Here is a 20,300-nt window from a genome sequence, read left to right on the forward strand (position 1 = left end):
ATGCCACACTACATCACCTACTATTACTTCTGACTTTGGAGGAGTAAGGAAAGAAATGAAAAAAGCAATTCATATTAACTAGGAAGTAGGAGAAAGGAATGGAGTTACTTAAAGAAAGAAAAGGGAAGAAAAAAAAGCTGATCTCTCTTTGGTCTCTTTCCACTGCACTCTACTTAAAAAGTAGAAATAAAAAATGTTATAACCAATAAGCCTTAGAGTAATTGTTTGTTATCATCATTATGGGAGAAAAGGAACATTTGCTTCATTTGACCAAAGACACTGCCTAGGACAGAAAGACTGAGCATAGTGCAAAGAATCTCACTGGAAACAGAAGACAGTGTGGGGAAATACCGTGAACAAGGAGACATCAGTAGAGTTTATTTATCCTGAAGCACAGCATGCAAAGCAGGTAGTAACTGAAGGAATGTGTCACTTGTTAATCTCTGTAACTCAGTGACGTATACACACACTACAAGGGATATAGAAGATTCTGAATAAATATGTGGATGTCTGCATAAATCTGTCATCGCATTTACCAAAAACCTAGCTGATGTTTATGGCCAACCTCAACTATGAAAATTCTACAGACAATGCCTACTAAATCTTATTTTCTGTCTCTCATGAGGTAGCAGTCTGCTTTTATTACCATTGTGTACATACATACATTCCTGACATCAGTTTGTAATTGATAAGAAACTACTATGAGAAAATTGACTTAACTGTACCTAGAGTTTTGTATTAAATATGAAACCAAGCTTCTGAATTATAAAAATAATGTTATAAAAATAATGTTATATCAAGAGGAAAAACATTGGTTCGGGGAAAGAATATCTGAAAATCAGTGTATGCTGAGAATTATGTCTTTTGATTGTGATTTAAAGTCATTAATCTGTAAATATAAAGAGCAAAGAACCAGGGAAACCTACTGTGTAGAAGAGAGTATTTTAAGAAAGATGGAGGAATGGCATTCTAAAGTATTTGCTATAAGTAGTAGCTAAAGCTGGGATAAAAATTTACAGACCACACATGTTCAGTCCATTGATTGGTCCATTGAAGACTGAATGAATGAGATAAATAGGTGACTATTTTTCTTCCTAATGAAATCCAGGATGTTTGGCCTAAATCATAACATTTGTTTAACAGAACGGAGCAACACCACACAAAGTGTTATTGAGTTGGTGGGCCGGGGGCCATACTGAAATCTGGTCTGGAGCCAACTGGCTACAGCTCTTTATCAAATTACTAATGGAATCAGACTGAGTCTGTAAGAGTCAAATTAGTCAAAGGTTTCTAGCTGACATATACTCTAGTGATGCAAATAACTCTCATTTATTAAGATATTAATGAATTTTCTTCTTGGAATAGGTAGCAACTTGTTAGGTCAAATGTAAAGGCTGGGTGGTCCTTTTCCAGAAATCAGCCTGAACCGAAAGCTCCACCACACACAAGCAAAGGTGTGACTAATTCATATGTGGAGATCTCGGAAATCTGCCCTTTGTAGATTTGTAGAGATACCCACATAGAGAACCTTCCATACACAGTGACTTTACATCAACAGAAAATATTTCTACGCCACAGAAATGTATTATAGGAACTCTTTGGAAAGGACAAACCTCTAAAATATATTTTAGAGTTCACAATGATAAGGTGTAATATGCCATTTATTACTTTATTCTACAACACAAGCTGAACCATGAATCTCAATATCTCAATAATACAGAATGTGCACATTTCCAGCCACCAGGAACCAATGCCACAGAAATGTCCCCAGAAGACACTTAGGTTCCCAAAAAGTTCCATAAGTTCACAACGGAGACAGAAGAGCCAGCAAGGCAGAATGTATAAAGCTGTAAGGAACTCTGATTTCCACTAAAACACTGCCTTCCTTTGGTGGACTTAAATATTTTTCTTAAGTGTTTAAGACTTTATAAGTATTTGGGTATTAAAAAATTTAAAACATACTCATTCCATGATTATATTTCTGTAATTTTAGGGTTAATAATATAGGTTTTAGAGAGGCCAAAAAAACAAATGAATAACCTTGGGCCCTAGTCATAAATCCTAATGCATTTCCCACAAGGCAAGCAAGCTAAGAGATTAAGGAGTCCAATTCAAAAGAAATAAAATTGAACTCTCGTTGTAGGCTGTAGAAATAATAACTTTCTTCCTGGAACACCCAAGCAAGCCTAATCTACCTGGCTGGCCCCTGGCCAGGCTTCCAGATGCTGTTCACTCATATGAACATCTGTAGAGTTTCCTTTCTTGAAAATACTGGCAATCGCTAAAGAATGAGTCCTTACAGAGTAACTGCATATATTCACAAAGGACAAGATAATAAAATGATAGCACTTCATGCAGAAATAAAATTTAGCAAAGGTGAACATTTAAACTAAAAGTATTAAAGAGACTGATGCAATTTGAGCAACTGTAAGAAAAGCTTTCGAGATTCTAGCTATCTTTCACCTTTTCCTGTTTTTGGTAAAAACTGTCATTTGGTTTCCCACAAAATATTTGAAGGATCAGAGGCCACTGGAAAAAATGTTAGTGTGGAAATACAAACCTCAGTCTCCCAATTCAAAAGAACCTTTCCTCTCTGTGAGTCCTCTATAACTTTGATCAAATATATTTTTATGAATTTATGATGGATAATTATATATGACAGTTGTAGATGTTTTTGTTTTTTAAATATTCCATATATGAAGCTAAAATTTGTAACTATATGTCATTTGGTGAAACTCAAGGATATAAATCAACTAAAAATGATATAAGCACATTAGCTTATTGCAGTATGCTCCGATGCCTAGAAATTTGTTTGTTAGTATTTTGTTTTGAATGAACATTAATTCAAAATATAAAAAAGGCACCCAAAATTTTAATGATCAGTTGAGTCTTTCAGAACCAAGACAGGATAAAAACAGGGATAATAGATACTTGTACTTATACATTTAGAATTTTGTCCCTTTTCTAGCAAGAAGACTTTTTTCCCCCAAGCATCTTTTGACTGCAATTTCTTTGTACTTTAAAGCTGTAATAATGCAGTCAGTATCTCACGATTAAATAAACACATGCGTGCATAATAAAAACAAAGCAAATGTGTTTTTTGTGTGTATCTGCTGTAGCACATTGCCAAACATTTAATGTTTTAAAACAATACAAATTTATTCTTCTACAGCTGTGGAGGTCAGTAGACTAAATTGGGAAGGCAAGGCTATGTTGTTTCTAGTCTAATTCTCCTCCCCTTGAATCCTGGCTAGCCTTAATGATTTTCTTTACCAATAGAATGTTCTGAAGTAATGTTCATGGGTTTCTGAGGCTTCAATGGCCTCTTGGGACACTTTGGGGATCCAAGACTGACAGTCAAGAGTCTGGTTCCTTTGAGACCACCATGCTGCAATGGTCATATGTAGGTGTTATGGCTGTCCCAGCTGAGTCAGCCTTTTAGCCCTCCTCATCAAGGTTACAGACATATAATTGCAGCTATCTTGACCCTTCAGATATGCTCCCAGGTGAATCAATCAATATCACAATAACACAAAAATTACCAGCAAAGTACTATTTAAATACTGATGCCACTCCCTCAAACCATGAGATATAACAGTACCTCTTTTAAGCCTTGAGGTTTTGGGATAGTTTGCTATGCAGCAGTAGATAACCAGAACAGTGCATAAAATATATTAACTGTATTATAATGCCTAAGTCTCGATGTGAATCTAAAATAAACTGATTCTGATAGTTCGGTTCTCATACTAATGTACAATTATGCATACTAGATTTAGATAATCATACTGTAAACTGAATATACATATGGTGAATGAACACCATGCACACAAATGCTCCTATCTCATAAGGGCACACAGGAATTTTATTGTAATTCCTATTATCTGTAACTGCTAGATTATCTAAATATCATTTTGAGATTATAGTCTTATAACCCAAATTAACCAAAATAATTGTTTTTCACTGTGTTTCAGACACAGTGAAAGAAGGCTTGCTTATACCTATCATCCACTACCTGCATGTCATTCAACAAAACCATATATCAAGTTACAGGACAATTTGGATTAGAAAGTATAGTAGGCTTTCAAAATTCATAAACCAGGATTTTAAAAAATAGCCTCATAAAATTGTCTTCACTGACAATTTTCTTTTCTTTGCTTTTAATTTGAATAGAGAATATATAGAAATGTTGTCTTATCCTGATCCCAAAACCAGACAATTACCCAACAACAACAAAAAACCTGAAGACCAATATCACTAATGAACATTGATGAAAAGTCTTCAACAAAACACAACCAAAGTGAATTCAACAGCACATTGAAAAGATCATTCACTATGATAAAGTGGGATTCATCTCAAGGATGCAAGGATGGTTCAACATATGCATATCTATAAATGTGATGCATGATAGTAACAGAATGAAGGACAAAAACCATCTGATCATATTAGTAGAAAAACATATTTGGCAATTCAACATCTTTTCTTGATAAAAATAAAACTCTCAACAAATTAGGCATATAAAGAATATGCAACAACACAGTAAAAGCTATATATGACAAACCCACAGCTAACATCAGAATCAACTGAGAAAACCTGAAAGCTTTTCCTCTAAGATCCAAAATTAGACAAGCATGCCCACTCTTGCCACTTCTATTTAGTATAGTACTGGAGGTCCTAGACAGAGAAATTAGGCAATAGAAATAAAAGGCATCCAAATTGAAAAAAAAAAAAAAAAAAAAGGTAAATTATCTCTGTTTGCAGATAACACAATCTCATGCAGAGAAAACCCTGAAGACTCCACAAGAAACCTATTAGAAAGTAATAAATAAACTCTGTGAAGTTGCAAGTTATAAAATCAATAGACAAAATCAGTAGCATTCATATTCACTAGCAGTAAACTATCTGAAAAAGAAATCAGGAAAACAATCCCATTTACAACAGCTAAAATAAAATAAAATACTTTGGAATAAATTTAACCCAGTAGGTGGAAAACTCTACACTGAAAACTATAAAACGTTGATGAAAGAAAACACAAATAGCATTTTTCACAGGAATAGAAAAGAAATATTAAAATTTGTATGGAACCACAGAAGACTCTGCTTAGCCAAAGCAATCTTCAATAAAACAAAAACCGAAAAAGAGAAAACCAAACTTAGAAAAGTTAGAAGAATCCTACTACTTGACCTCAAAATACACTACAAAGGTATTATAACCAAAACAGCATAATACTGGCATAAAAACAGGCACATAAACCGATGAAACAGAACAGTGAGCACAGGAATAAATCCACACATTTACAGCCAACTGTGTTTTGTCCAAGATGCCAAGAACATACAAAGGAAAGGACAGTATCCTCAAATGGTGTTGGGATAACTGGATATCCACATGCAGAAGAACAAAATTAGACCCATATGTCATGCCATATTGAAAAATCAATTCTAAATGAATTAAAGACTTAAATGTAAGATTCAAAACCATGAAACTACTAGAGGAAAACATAGGGGAAATGTTCCATGACACTGGTCTTGGCAATGACTTTTTAGATTTCACCCCAAAAGTACAAACAGAAAAAGCAAAAATAGACAAATGAGACTACATCAAGCTTTGGTACAGGAAAGGGAGTGATCAACAGAGTGGGAAGACAACCCACAGAATGGGAGAAAATATTTATGAACCATTCATCTGCTATAGGGCTAATATCCAAAATATATAAGGAACTCAACTCAATAGCAAGGAAACAAATAGACCAATTTACAGGCAAAGGACTTAAATAGACATTTCTCAAAAGAAGAGATACAAGCTGGGCAAGGTGGCTCATGCCTGTAATCCCAGCACTTTGGGAGGCCCAGATGGGAGAATCATTAGGTCAGGAGATCAAGACCACCCTGGCCAACATGGTGAAACCCTGTCTCCACCAAAAATACAAAAAAAAAAAATAGCTCGGCGTGGTGGCGCGTGCCTGAAGTCACAGCTACTCGGGAGGCTGAAGCAGAAGAATTGCTTGAACCCAGGAGGCAGAGATTGCAGTGAGCCAAGATTGTGTCACTGCATTACAGCCTGGGCAACAGTGCAAGACTCTGTCTCAAAAAAAAAAAAAAAAAAAAAGAAGAAGAAGAGATACAAATGACCAACAGATATTTGAAAAAATGCTCAACGTCACTAACCATCAAGAAAATGCAAATCAAAACCAAAATGAGGTATCACCTCACACCTCCTAGAATGACTGTTATCATAAACACAAAAGATAGCAAGTGTTGGTGAAGACGTTGACAAAAGGGAATACTTGCACACTGTTTTGGGGAATGTCAATTAGTACAGCCATTATAGAAAACAGTATGGAGGGTTCTCAAAAAGTTAAAAATAGAATTACCCTATGGTCCAGCAATTCCATACTGGGTATATATCCAAAAGAAATGAAATCAGAATGTAGAAGAAATGTCTGTTGCTCCCATGTTCATTGCAGCATTATTCACAATAGCTAAGATATGGAATGAACCTAAGTGTCCATTAATGGATGAACAGATTACAAAACATGGCATATATATATATATATACACACACACACACACACACACACAGAGTGGAGTACTATTCAGCCACAAAATGAAAGAAATCTTGTCATTTGTAACAACATAGATGAACCTGTAGGACATTATGTTAAGTGAAAATAAATACTACATGGTCACAGTTATAGGGAGAATCTAAAATGATCAAACTTAAAGAAGCAGAGAGTTAAATTGTGTTGATCAAAGGCTAGGGTGGTTGAGATGGGAAAGGGCTGGGTAGATGTTACTCAAAAAATACAAAATTTCAGTTAGATGGAAGTAATAAATTCAATAGAACCACGATACAACATGGTGACTTACAGTTAATAACGTATTACACTCTTGAAAAATGCTACGATAGTGGATGTTAAGTGTTTTACCCCACAAATATGATCAAAACATGGGTAACACATTTATTAATTAGCTAAATTTAGTCATTAAACAATGTACATATACTTCAATATATCACATTGTACATGGTAAATACAAGCAGTTTTATCTGTCAGTTAGAAAAGGTAAATTTAAAAAAGAAAAATAAATTTATTTATTTCTTATTTTCCCACCCAGCATAAGGAAAGAGGGGTATCAATTCATGAATTGTGAAGAAAGCTCCATTGTATACACAGGGACCCAAATGTTTTCTTTGCTTTTCATCTCTGCACTTGCCAATAATGAAGCCAGCTGGTAACCAAGTGTCAGGAGTTCTCAACCTAAGAAGATTAAAATATTTCATAATTTTTCAAGTTTCGTTGACTCCATTTTCTAAATTTCAGTTTTGGTTGAAATTTTCCCATAAAAATCAAAACCCATTCAAAAGTGGGAGAAGGATATGAACAGACACTTTTCAAAAGAAGACATACATGACGGCAATAAACATGAAAAAATGCTCATCATCACTGGTCATTAGAGAAATGCAAATCAAAACCACATTGAGATACCATCTCACGCCAGTTAGAATGGCAATCATTAAAAAATCTGGAGACAATAGATGCTGGAGAGGATGTGGAGAAATAGGAAGACTTTCACACTGTTGGTGGGAGTGTAAGTTAGTTCAACCATTGTGGAAGACAGTATGGAGATTCCTCAAGGACCTAGAAATAGAAATTCCATTTGACCCAGCAATCCCATTACTGAGTATATATCCAAAGGATTATAAATCGTTCTATTATAAGGACACATGCACACGTATGCTCATTGCAGCAGCACTGTTTACAATAGCAAAGACCTGGAACCAGCCCAAATGCCCATCGATGATAGACTGGACAGGAAAAATGTGGCACATACACACCATGGAATATTATGCAGCCATAAAAAACGATGAGTTCATGTCCTTTGTAAAGACATGGATGAATCTGGAAACCATCATTCTCAGCAAACTGACACAGAACAGAAAATCAAACACCGCATGTTCTCACTCATAGGCAGGTGTTGAACAATGAGAACACATGGACACAGGGAGGAGAGCATCACACGCTGGGGTCTGTTGGGGGGGGCTCCAGGAGGCACAGTGGAAGTTGAGGGGGTTGGGGAGAAATAACATGGGGAGAAATGCCAGATATAGGTGACAGAGGAATGGAGGCAGCAAACCACATTCCCATGTATGTACCTATGCAACAATCCTGCATGATCTGCACATGTACCCAGAACCTAAAGTACAATTAAAAAAAGAAAAAAAAAATTAAAGTTCAGCCAGGGCATGGTGGTTTATGTCTATAATCCCAGCACTTTGGGAGGTTGAGGCGGGTAGATCACGACCTTGTCTCTACTAAAATATAAATATTAGCCAGGCATAGTGGCACACGCCTGTAATCCCAGCTACTCGGGAGGCTGAGGCAGGAGAATTGCTTGAACCTCGAAGTTGGAGGTTGCAGTGAGCTGAGATTGCACCACTGCACTCCAGTCCAGGCGACAGAGCAAGACTCCAACTCCAAAAAACAATAACAACAACAACAAAAAAAAAAAGTAACAATCAAAGATCCTAAAGAAATCAGGCAAAATGCTTTTATTTTACACACTGTAAAATCTTGATGAAATTTCCTGTGTTATAAATGTCAAAGTACACGGGTAAGTGATCGAATGATTTGAACTGTTAGTATAAAGTATTGTTCACCAAATGTCTATTGGCTGATATCCATAACAACAGTGATTTTAGTTTTAAAGTAGATAACACTAGGTAACAGTTACATTATGTGCAGAAAGGCAATCAGAAGAAACACAAGCAACTATAATGTCAAAATGGCAAGAGTCAAAAAATATAGAATCGAAATGTTACTTGGAGTTGGGGGCTAATCTGTTGTGACACACTTTCTACTAACCCTGACTCTTAAGATGATATTGAGAGTCAGGTTTTTTATGAACATGATCCACGGGATAGGATGGTGGGAATCAATATTATGCTCTGAATCAGAAATTCTGGTGTGGCAGAGATGTGTGTTTTCACAAGCTTTTCAGGTAATTCTGATGCACGCAAGCAATTGAAAAACCTGGCTTACATTGTAACTACTCCCACAAAAAACACAAATTCCGTTTCCTAAAATAAAGTTTAATACTTGCATTAAGGCTCTCATTGTGCTTCTAAATATTACCTGCTTAAGAAACCAACAGGTATGACCATTGTTGAACAGACATACTTTATATCCTCATTCTCAAGTCGAATATTGGCAAAAAATAAATAAATAAATCCTGTAATTTGTGAAGGAACAGATTGCCCTAGAGTTAGACGGGATGTTTCAAGCTGAAAGATATAATTGAGAAAGGATTGAGTATTGCTATTTTTAAAACTGGGGTATATCAGGAGTTCTACTTCCCCTTGGATATAGAAAGTTGGAACTAGTTTTCCTTCTACCCTCAAAACAAGAAAAAGCCATGATGTAAAGTGCAAAAAAAAAAAAAAATCACAATGTTGGCTGAACACACAGAAGTATGGAAATCACAAATCAACCAAGTATTCTGAAATCTACTGAATGTCAGGTCTTTGCAAGAAAAGATGTGCTACTGGCAGACTACAACAGGAAGAGATGTTGGTATCATACAGCCAGGCAAAAAGAAAGCATTCTGATTAAATTGGTGATGGATTGGTAAAGGTCATGTGTGGATGAGGGGGAGAGGATAGAACTCATGGAAACTGCAGATATGAAGGGAGCTTGTGCAAACTCGCAGACCCTTTCCCATGGACCTCCACCTCCTGCTCATGAGAAAATTTGTGGAAAAAGCAGGAGGTGCATGAGTGCCTTCCTTGGTGTTTCAGGCTTGCAAGAGGGAAGTGATCACTGCCGTGAGAAAAGTCTGAAGCCTTACTGTAATCCTTCTTCAGAAAACAAAGCCTTAAGCCTGTGAGGGAGAAGCAGAATATCCTGCCACCTCTACAACAAAGTTATAGACCTACTGGAGGCAGAGGAAAGGTCAAAACAAAATAAAACCAAAAACAAAACCTACTACCCCTAGGGGAAGTCCTGGATGCAGGATCTTATACCAGTAATATTAGAGATCTCCTACCACTAAGAGACCGAAAAGAATCTCTCTCCCGTGGAACACTCATAAGGTATATAGACAGAGTTTCACTGCCATGAAGAGAAGAAATAGGACCCCTGAGAAAGCTCAACCACAAGACCTGAACATGCAGGGCCTGCCTAAGGTGGAGGCTATACTGAAATAATAAAGAACCCCTTGCCTTCACCACCAGACCAGCAAGCACCAAGTAACAAGCAACTGCCATCTACCACTGATGAAGAAGACAAAAAAGTGTGGAGAGGAACAATATTTGTGGTGGGGATGAACAGAGAAGGTAAGGGTGAAATAGAAGCATTGAGGAAACACCTGTTAAATCCCAGCCTCCATCCTAAGAAAAAATAATTTGAAGACAGTGGTGCACTGAAGATAATAGAACAAGAAAACCCAATCTCAGCTTAATTCCTGGTTAAATCAACCTAACACCCTTCCTCATAGGCTAATAGTCTAACACAAGAGATGCATCCGTTTCCAGAAATAAAGTCTCTACAATTTTACACATAATGTCTGATTTTAATTTAAAAAATTACATGAGACACAAAAAGGCAAGAAAAATAAAAACAATGCAGCTATGAGACAAAACAATCAACAGAACAGACTCAAGCCTGTGGCCCCTATGTTTATATCAAACAGAATTTAAAGGAAGTATGAATTTAACATTGATAAGATAAAGATTCTAGTGAAGATGTAGAGCATATGCAAGAACAGATAGGAGATTTCAGCAGAGAATGGTGTTATGGATTGAATTGTGTTTTTCAAAAATTAACATTGAAGCCCTAACCTCCAATCTGATATATTTAGGGAGGTAATTAATGTTAAATAAAGCCATAAGAATGCAGCCCTAATCCTATAGGGCTGGTGTTCTTATAAGAAGAGTAAGAGACACTGGAGCTCTGTCTCTCTCTATGTATACACAGAGAAAATGCCATGTGAGGACACAGTGAGGAGGAGGCCATATAGAAGCCAGGAAGAGAGGCCTCACCAGACACTAAGCCTTATGGCACCTTAATCTTGGACTTCTAGCCTGCAAACTATAAGAAAATAAATTTCTGTTGTTTAAGCCATAAGTCTGTGGTAATCCGTTATGGCAGCCCAAACAGACTAGTACATATGGAAACTGTAATTAGTGAAATGCAAATTCTAGAAATAAAGAACATAATAATAGAGACAAAGAATGCTTTCAACAAGTTCATCAGTAGATTCAAGACAGCTGAAGAAATAATTACTGAATTTGAAGATAGGTCAATAGAAATCACTGAAACTTAAACTCAAAAAGAAGGGCAAAAAATGAACTGAACATCCAAGAGTTGAGGGATAACAGCAAACAATCTAGCCCATAAGTAATTTGAATCCCAGAAGAAAGACAATGGCACAGAATAATTATATGAAGAAATAACAATTGATAATTTTCAAAAATTAATGACAGACCCCATAATACGGATGCACTAAATTCAGAGAATTCTGAGGAGGATAAACATAAAAAAATCGCTAAACAGAAACACACACACATAAACACACACATCTGCATATATTATATTCAAATTGCTGATAAAAAGAAGATTTTGATGGCAGCCATAGAAAAAAGAATCACAACTTACACATAAATATAAGATTTACAAAAGAAGGATGAAAAACTATGTTTCAGAAAAAAAATGGAGTCAAGCATTCAAGATGGAGAAAGAAAACTGTCACGTACTTTATACAAAATATAAAAATAAGTTCTTCAGAGAGAAAGAATAAAATACCCAACAAAATTTAGATTGAAATAAATAAATGTCTTCAGTCAAATCAGCTTTTCCAACTCCTTTAGGAAAGTGCTCTCCTGAAAAAAATGCAGCCTCTATATTTCAGCCCATAAGATTCAGGGAGTTACCATAAGGTCCAGGGAATTATCCTCTCAATCAGGACCTTGGACAGGACTAGAGAGCAACTAAATTCCTATAGTGCTGTCATTTCAGCATTTAATACACTTCAACAGTGTGGCTGAAATGAACTGATGTCTCTGTCTGGGCAGTCATTTACAACTATAGAGACTGGAAGGATCTCCATACTAGGAATATGAATTTCTTGGTGACTGTCTCTGATTTTATTATAAAGCTGTATATAAATAAGGTCTTTTTATTGGCCAATAATATTCACCGACGGGAAGAGTCAAAACAAGAAATTTAGAAATTAAGCTTATGATTGTACTGATCCAGTGAGCTACTTTGGACTGATAGCCTCACTCCTCAGATATTTTTTGTTATTAAAGTGCATGCTAGACTCTTTCCTGACCCTTGTTCACTGGCACTGCTTTCTGCTTCTAAAAACAACATATTGCAGGAAATTGTTAACATTTCTACATTTGTATAATTTTATTTCTTTTTTTTTTTTTTGAGATGGAGTTTCGCTCTTGTTACCCAGGCTGGAGTGCAATGGCGCGATCTCAGCTCACTGCAACCTCTGCCTCCTGGGTTCAGGCAATTCTCCTACCTCAGCCTCCTGAGTAGCTGGGATAATTTTATTTCTTTAGATTACACTCTTCAAGCACTCTGTAGCCTATAATGAAATTTAACACTTATTATGTTTATTATTTATGAGCAGGCCAGAATGCAAAATTCAAAGAATGTAGGAGAGATAAGACAAACATTATACTCATATTTGAATAACTCATGCTGAATAAAATGTGAGTGAAATCTAAGGACATCAGTATCTTTGTATAGAGGGCAATATATTATGCAAAAATAATATTCTATAAACCACAAGATAAAATTTATATTATTATAAAAAACACATACATATATGGAATTGGTGCAACCAGTAGAATATGCTATGCTGGGTTTAAGTGAATTATTATTCTATTGCTTTCTTGCAAATTTCTGATTTTTTCATTCCTTCATTTATTTTCCAAATTTGGAAATATAATTACCAGTAATATATTAGGGAATAAAGACTGCTGTTTTGCAGCAACTTTGGTAAGGCCTTTTAAAACATCCAGAATAAGAAACTGTAGGGAGAACAATATGGCAGTCACCTTGATGTAGGAAGCCAAGGATTTTAGTGCTAGTAGAAAAGCATGAGACGAAAAATCTTTTCCAGCTGCCTAATTATTCAATTCAATTAGATAAGCCTTCATTTTATTTCCAAGTGCTTGTAGTGAAAGACAAGGGCAGTCAGCTTAACGGAAAGAAAAAGGATGTGCTCACTTACTAATTTGATTCGGTGGCCAGGAGTGGCGCTGATTTCCCATGTGCATTCTTTTCTGCTTGGGTACTTGTCTGGCCAGTTGGGACTGGTGATGAGGCCAGTTGGACTGTGGATCTTCTGTTCACACTCAGCTGCACCAATAACCATAATATCAGACAGTGTGACAGTGTGGAAATGCAGCCCAGGTTTGAGGCAGAAAGCAGCCTATTTGCCCACTGCCCTGTTGAAAGACTTTCCTGAATACCAGCTAATTATCACTGCAGTGTCGATTATCATATTCCTCTACGCTGGAAACTATGTTGCTGAGAATAATCAGGCAGTTTGTTGTCTGTCTCATATGAAATTAAGTATTTACCATAAATCAGATAAATGCCTAAAAGAAAATGAACTTTCACTTTAAACTGATGGGTCTGTAGCTCAGAATTTAACAGTGCAACATATATTGACAGTAGAGAATATCAACACTGGGCATGTGCAAAATATTTAATCCAATGTCACAAATAAACATCTTGGACTATGCCATTTTCATTTCTTTTTCCTATTAAAAGAAACATCATTTATAGCTAATTAACATCATTAAGGCACCTTATGAATCAAGTATTTACATTTTCTCTCTCCCTTAGTTAAATATACACTTGAATACCTACACCACAATTTTAGCTTCTAAAATAAATTAGCCCTAATGTCATCAAAGCAAATGGAAGCACTAAGGGGAAAAATAAGCAAACAGCTACTAGCCCTGCCCTAGAGGTGTTTCTGGACTAACTTCAAAGGATACCTCATTCAATCAGTATAATTATTGAAGAGTTTTTTTTTTAACAACCAAAATAACCTCATTTTAGACAAGATCATTCCACACAGTTAATGTCAAATTTAAAAAATACTTAATATCTTCAAGCTGTGTTCTTTCTGTATAATTTATGAAGCTCTATATCATACATTCTTGTTTAGACTGGGATTATTTGTTATGTATTGTGTATCCCATTCTAAAATACAGATTTCTAAAATTTCCTGAGCAATATATTTGGTTAAATACTTTATTCAATGGACAACACGCCTGTTATACCCTTCAGGGCCACACAACAAGGGTAACATGCCCATTAGTTAATGCGCTTTCTGTAGTTGCTGCTTCTTGCTCTGCTGCATTCATTCACACTAGACCTTCATCTTAATTGTGCTAGGTTTCTATAGGGAGACCTGTATTTGCAACAGAAGATCACATAAAGTGGAAGGTAAAATTCAGTTCCCGTCTAATAATCTACGATTATGGTAGCAAGACAACAGCCTTAAAAGTTTGGATCAAGTTATGACAAGGGTTTTCTAAATTCCATTGTTTCTGTCTCTGCCTCGCCATGTGAAATGTAAACCGGGCAGAATGTGGCAATTACACTGAGACTGGGTTGAGAGGCTCATTGCTAAACTGTACAAGGAGCATGTACTATAGTGAAGGTAAAAGATGATCTGACCACTTTCCTGGCGATAAGACAAGTTTATTACAGTGTGTCTGGATGCTGTTTTATCTATAACGAAGTTTCCTATATCATTTATGTAATAAACAGAGACATATTTGCTACCCACGATCCACAGGATACATGTATAATCTATAAAAGCTGTCTTCTTGGCCGGGCGCAGTGGCTCAAGCCTGTAATCCCAGCACTTTGGGAGGCCGAGGCGGGTGGATCACGAGGTCAAGAGATCGAGACCATCCTGGTCAACATGGTGAAACCCCGTCTCTACTAATACAAAAAATTAGCTGGGCATGTTGGCGCGTGCCTGTAATCCCAGCTACTCGGGAGGCTGAGGCAGGAGAATTGCCTGAACCCAGGAGGCGGAGGTTGCGGTGAGCCGAGATCGCGCCATTGCACTCCAGCCTGGGTATCAAGAGCGAAACTACGTCTCAAAAAAAAAAAAAAAGCTGTCTTCTTTTTTTCTCTGAATTACCTTCAATGTCTGCAAAACAAAAAACAAAAGCCTGGGCCAACTGCAGTGGCTTATGCCTGCAATCCCAGCACTTTGGGAGGCTGAGGTGAGTGGATTGCTTGAGCTCAGGAGTTAACAGACCAGCCTGGGCAACATGGGGAAAACCCATCTCTACAAAAAACACAAAAAATTAGCCAGGCATGGTGGTGTGCACCTGTAGTCCCAGCTACTCGGGAGGCCAAGGTGGGAGAATTGCTTAAGCCTGGGAGGTCGAGACTACAATGAGCTGAGATCACTCCATTGCACTCCAGCCTGGGTGACAGAGGGAGATCCTGTTTCAAAATGAAAAAAAAAAAACCCACAAAAACCTGGGTTTATTTCCTAACCTATTGATTTAATAGCATATTGTATCTTACCAAGTTACAGATATTATGCTTTTACATGAAAATAGAGAAAGAAAAATTTCTGTTTGTGTATGATTCTGCATAGTGTCATTAACTCAATGAAAAAAAAAATCCCTGACACGTGACCATATTTGAAAGGAGCTGAATGGAACAAGGGTCAACTGAGGATATTCTCTATGATTCCAGTGTTTTCACACACAAAAAAAAATGTTATCTAACTGTGGTTAGAGTCAGGTACCTTCCAATATACATATGATGACTACGTTTACAAAATTTGCCTTAGTAATTCTATTCTCAAAACAAGTATAAATCCAATTTTAGTAGGAAATTCGGGAACAGACTCTCAAAGGAAGAAATAAGAGCTGAATAACTATGTATTGTTCCCATTTAGCTCATAGTGGCTAAGGGGAATAATATTATTGGTTTATAAAAATTTTGAATTTTGTAAGGCCTCAAGGACAAAGTCTGACAGGGTATTATTATGCTCTATTAAGCTTTTCTGGACCAAAACCATGACTTAAAACTTTAAATGGCACAGTGTCTACCATTTTCAAATGTCTTCCCTGTGGTAGGCATTTGAATTTGATACTCCTGGTATTTAAAGGCGCATCACTTATGTAGCACATACACAAAATATACAAGATATTTTTGGGAGGAATATTACACCAAATGCAAAACATTCAGCAGAAGTTAAGTTTAAATATGCATTGTGTTATAAGGTCTGCTCCACAAAGACATGGGGAGAATGTGGTGCTTTTCTGGCTACCAGATGGTAGCCTAGCAGCTACTATGTCTGCTATTCAAAGCTACTCTAATGCCACCTATGTGCGAAGTCCAGATCCAGTAATTTGCCTTGGATCTTTGAACATCACACAGAATTTTGTTTTTTGACATTTAGATAGCCCACTGTGATATCACTCATTGAAATGATTAACTCTACTTGGAGCAGTGCTTTAACAGAACCACATGAAATTCTACATGTTGTCAAGAAAAGTGTATTCCTTGCCGTACCTTCCTTGCAATCATGTTTATTTTCATGCAGCACAAATCCACTACGGCATTGACACATGTAACTTCCCATCGTGTTGACACATTCGTGCTGACATCCACCATTATCCTTAGAGCATTCGTCTTTGTCTAGCAAAGAGATAAATTCCATAGTTTACTAAGTAACTTTAAAAACAAAGGATATCACAGAGAGTCATTTAGCTATGGTTAACATTGCCAAAGGGTAAGCTAAGTCATGGCTTCTTCTGTTCCAAGTATAAAACAAACAAAAATGTATGATCTTTTAGTTTTACCCTTTCCTTGTTTAGCTTGAAGGCTTGTACCATGAATCAAGTTTCCAAGACCATTAGTGCTACGATAACAACTTGTAATCCTCTTTTATTCCTATGCTGGAGTTGAAGTTTTGAGTAGGAGAAAGAGGGAATCAATAGATCTTTTTACAAATTAACCCTAAACATTTATTGCCAATATTTAGAAATAAATTTAAAATTGTGCATAGTTTGAATAGAGACAAGAAATAGCATTTAAGTAGAGGGATACCCTTCAATATATTAACCATGGTATACAGACAGAGGCTAAACAAGGTTCCAAGATTTGTATGTAATCACTTTAAAAAATCACTCAGTATAATTACTGTAGTTGATTTTTTTTTCTGCATTAACTCTGCGGTTATGCTTAGCATTAATGAATTGGGATACTTCATAGCACTCCAAGACAGAAAAAGGCATAATTAGACTATTCTCAAGAAGAAATGAAATTTATGTATTTTAAACAAATCTACTCTGGCAGAGAAGTTTATTAAAAGTTATCCCCTAAAAGGCTTTTAGTGTGCTAAAAGTAAAGTAAAGATTAGACTAGGAAATGTAAGCCTCATGAAATAGCCAAAAAATTCACTACAGGGAAAAAAGCCAAACTAGATTAACAGGCAGTCAATTTGGTGAGGCATCAACCATCACTCTGTGTCACTCAGCTGTCATTCCATAGCTGGCTTGTCCATTAACATCAAAACTGGCAGATTGCTCCTGACACAGATGTATGATGGCACATCACTCAGACTTTCATCACTCCCACACATAGAGAACAAAAGGATATGTTATAGTCATATAAGAAGTTAGGCTGAATTCAAATTGTCCACTCTCAGCTGATTTTTCTAACGGGCACTAGCAAGTTCTTGTTGGCATAAAAAGTACACTGTTTTTGCTTTTTTATCAAATCAATATTCATTCCATAGGAAAAGGTTTAGGGAAGATATTTTTATCAAATAATCTGATAATAATTTTTAAATATGCATCTATTTTGTCACATTTGAAGATTGATTACATGACACACATGCTTAACAGGCGATATTAATGCATTGCTCCATAGCTGAATATTTTAAATAAATACAGGCAATCTCAGTTTTTAAAGAATATGTCGTAATTAGTATATTTGTGATTCACGTGTTCTCCACCTATTCTTGACACTTCCATTATTCTTTCAACACTTACTATGGAGACTAAGCAAAAAGCAAAACAGTAGAATAAACAAAACGATTCTGTGAAAGAGCATCAAATACTGAAACGCAGAAAAAAATAACAGAAAATTAGATTTGTAAAATTAATTTTAGAGCAATTTAGTGTAATTTTGAACTCTTATTCCATTAATTGCATCAACAGTGAGAATCACAGTTTATGAATTATGAATGACTTATACAGAATGGGTAGACAGTAAACCATACTTCCTACCACTATGGTGTCAGCTGCCTGCATTTTCTGATTCAGATAGTTAAACAGTAAATTGCTTAAATTCATTTTTTTATTCTGACTTTCCAGAGGCTCTTTGCCTTAAGAAACTTCAGAAAAATGCTTCCTTATGAGTGAATGTATATATCTCTGTTAAATGGAAGGAACCAATTAAGAAAATGCTGGTGCCAGAATTATTCTGAAATAGACACACATTTCCTATGCAAATGTTTATATAACAATGGTTTGGCGTACCTAATATAAGACCTCATAGAGTGAACTTTAGTTGTACCCTGGGTCAACCAAACCTTTGAAAATAGTTTAAAATTAGTTCACATTTTCAATTCACTGATAAACAGATGAACTGCTCAGAGATGAACAGTGTGGAGGTAGACACGGCCTGAATCACCCTTTTATTGGTTTCTGTTTGGACTGCCATACATGAAAGATACAAAAATGCTAAAATACAAATGTGAACACAAGTGTTATTTAATAACACATGAATTATTGCTGTGAGTGTTAAAATTCACAGTTATTTTATAAGAAAAATAATTTCAAAACATAAAATATCCCTAACATCCAAACTTCACTCTAGTGGAAGAGTCAAGTCATCTGCTCATATATCTAGGTATCATTAGTTGCAAGATTTGTTAAAAATAAACTGACCTATAATAGTAGTAACTAAGGAGAGATCAAATTAAAAATAAAATCAATTATATTTCAATGATTTTGTAGCCAACAATTAATACTCTTCTTGTGCTCAAAAATAATGATAATTGCAAAATAATTTTTGGAAGAAGAGAAAGCAGACGAGGAGGAGGAAGAGGAAGAAGAAAAGAAAGAAGAAGAGAAAGAAAAAGAAGGAGAACAAACAGAAGAAGAGTTGTTATTGTTATTTACATAGTCATTATTCTTTAAGTATTTTTTTTTTTAACTTTCCCAATTTTTCAGAGTTTCCTGCCTCATTTACACATCTGATATCGCATAACTTAATCAAGGTCTCATGAAAATGAAAACTTATCAGGCTACTAAAATATATTTATCAGTTAGTCTAAATTTTAGCTAAAATTCAAAACTGAACTAATCAAAATAGCATCTAAAAGCAGCAGAGGAAAGTTATTATATCCTCAAAAGTAGCAATGTAAAACTGTGGCTTCATGTGTCAAACAGTCATATCAAAAGAGAAAATTTCAGGAAGTCATTGGAATACTTAAAATTATTCAGATGTTTTACATCATGCAGATCTAAAAATTTTGGTATTTTGCACTATATTTTGAAAAATGTTTTAATTCATCTGCAGAGTAGTAAATACAGTGTGGTTGTTTTAAAAACACTTGTTTGAACAGGAGTTAATAGACTAATTAAAGTGAATGTAATTTTGGATTTCTTATGGTTATGAGAAATAGCAACTTCATAAAAGATAAATTCTGCAAATATATTGTAGATTTCTTATTTATGAAAGGTCACCAAACTTGGGAAAAAGCTGTTTGCAAACATAATTAACTTATGTTTTCACTTTCCATTTCTCCTCTTAGGACAAAAACTGTTTTTTCGAACAGCAGAAATCAAAGGAAAGGGAAAAGGAAGGAGGAGAGAGAGATTTAAACATTTCTCATAATGCCTGCATAACACATTTAAAAATTTAAAATTCTATCAATAATTTATTTGAAATTTTCTGGCATTTTCATATACTAGACACAGAATAAAGCAAAAGAGTTTTTCTTAGTGCTAGAAATAAATGTTTTATTGAGGAAAAATAAAAGCATTTATTTTCTGCAGATGGAAATTAGCCCCCTTCTTTGGAATGAACATATCTGCTTTCCATTCCTTCATGTAAGATAAAGAAAAGGCCCATCATTAGGAAAAAGTGAAGGGGTATTCTTCCATCAGAGGACTACAGTGAACCTCTGAGACTATCAGAGGTCATCAGTCTATGAATAATACATACTGGATGGAACTGAAGTGGCAACCTGTATCAAGTTCTTGCAAGATTCAAAAATAAAAAGTTTCTC

General features: G+C 35.7%; 1 protein-coding gene across 6 annotated transcripts in view; it reads right to left on the minus strand.

Annotated features, from left to right (window-relative positions):
• Nucleotides 1-20,300, minus strand: part of LOC105732479 (tolloid-like protein 1) — a 256,428-nt gene that overhangs the window by 25,010 nt on the left and 211,118 nt on the right. For 5 of the 6 annotated variants that reach the window (XM_012474568.3, XM_064383750.1, XM_064383749.1 and 2 more), the window contains 2 exons: nt 16,571-16,696; nt 13,239-13,366 (listed from right to left, as the gene is read on the minus strand). The exons of the other annotated variant lie outside the window; for it this stretch is intronic. In XM_012474568.3, the coding sequence (XP_012329991.1) occupies nt 13,239-13,366; nt 16,571-16,696 (254 nt within the window). The remainder of the gene's footprint in view (nt 1-13,238; nt 13,367-16,570; nt 16,697-20,300) is intronic. 6 annotated transcript variants of the gene reach the window in all.

Source organism: Aotus nancymaae, unplaced genomic scaffold, assembly GCF_030222135.1.
Source record: "Aotus nancymaae isolate 86718 unplaced genomic scaffold, 86718_ANA_hifiasm-v0.15.2.pri h1tg000033l, whole genome shotgun sequence".
NCBI classification, from domain to species: Eukaryota; Metazoa; Chordata; class Mammalia; order Primates; family Aotidae; genus Aotus; species Aotus nancymaae.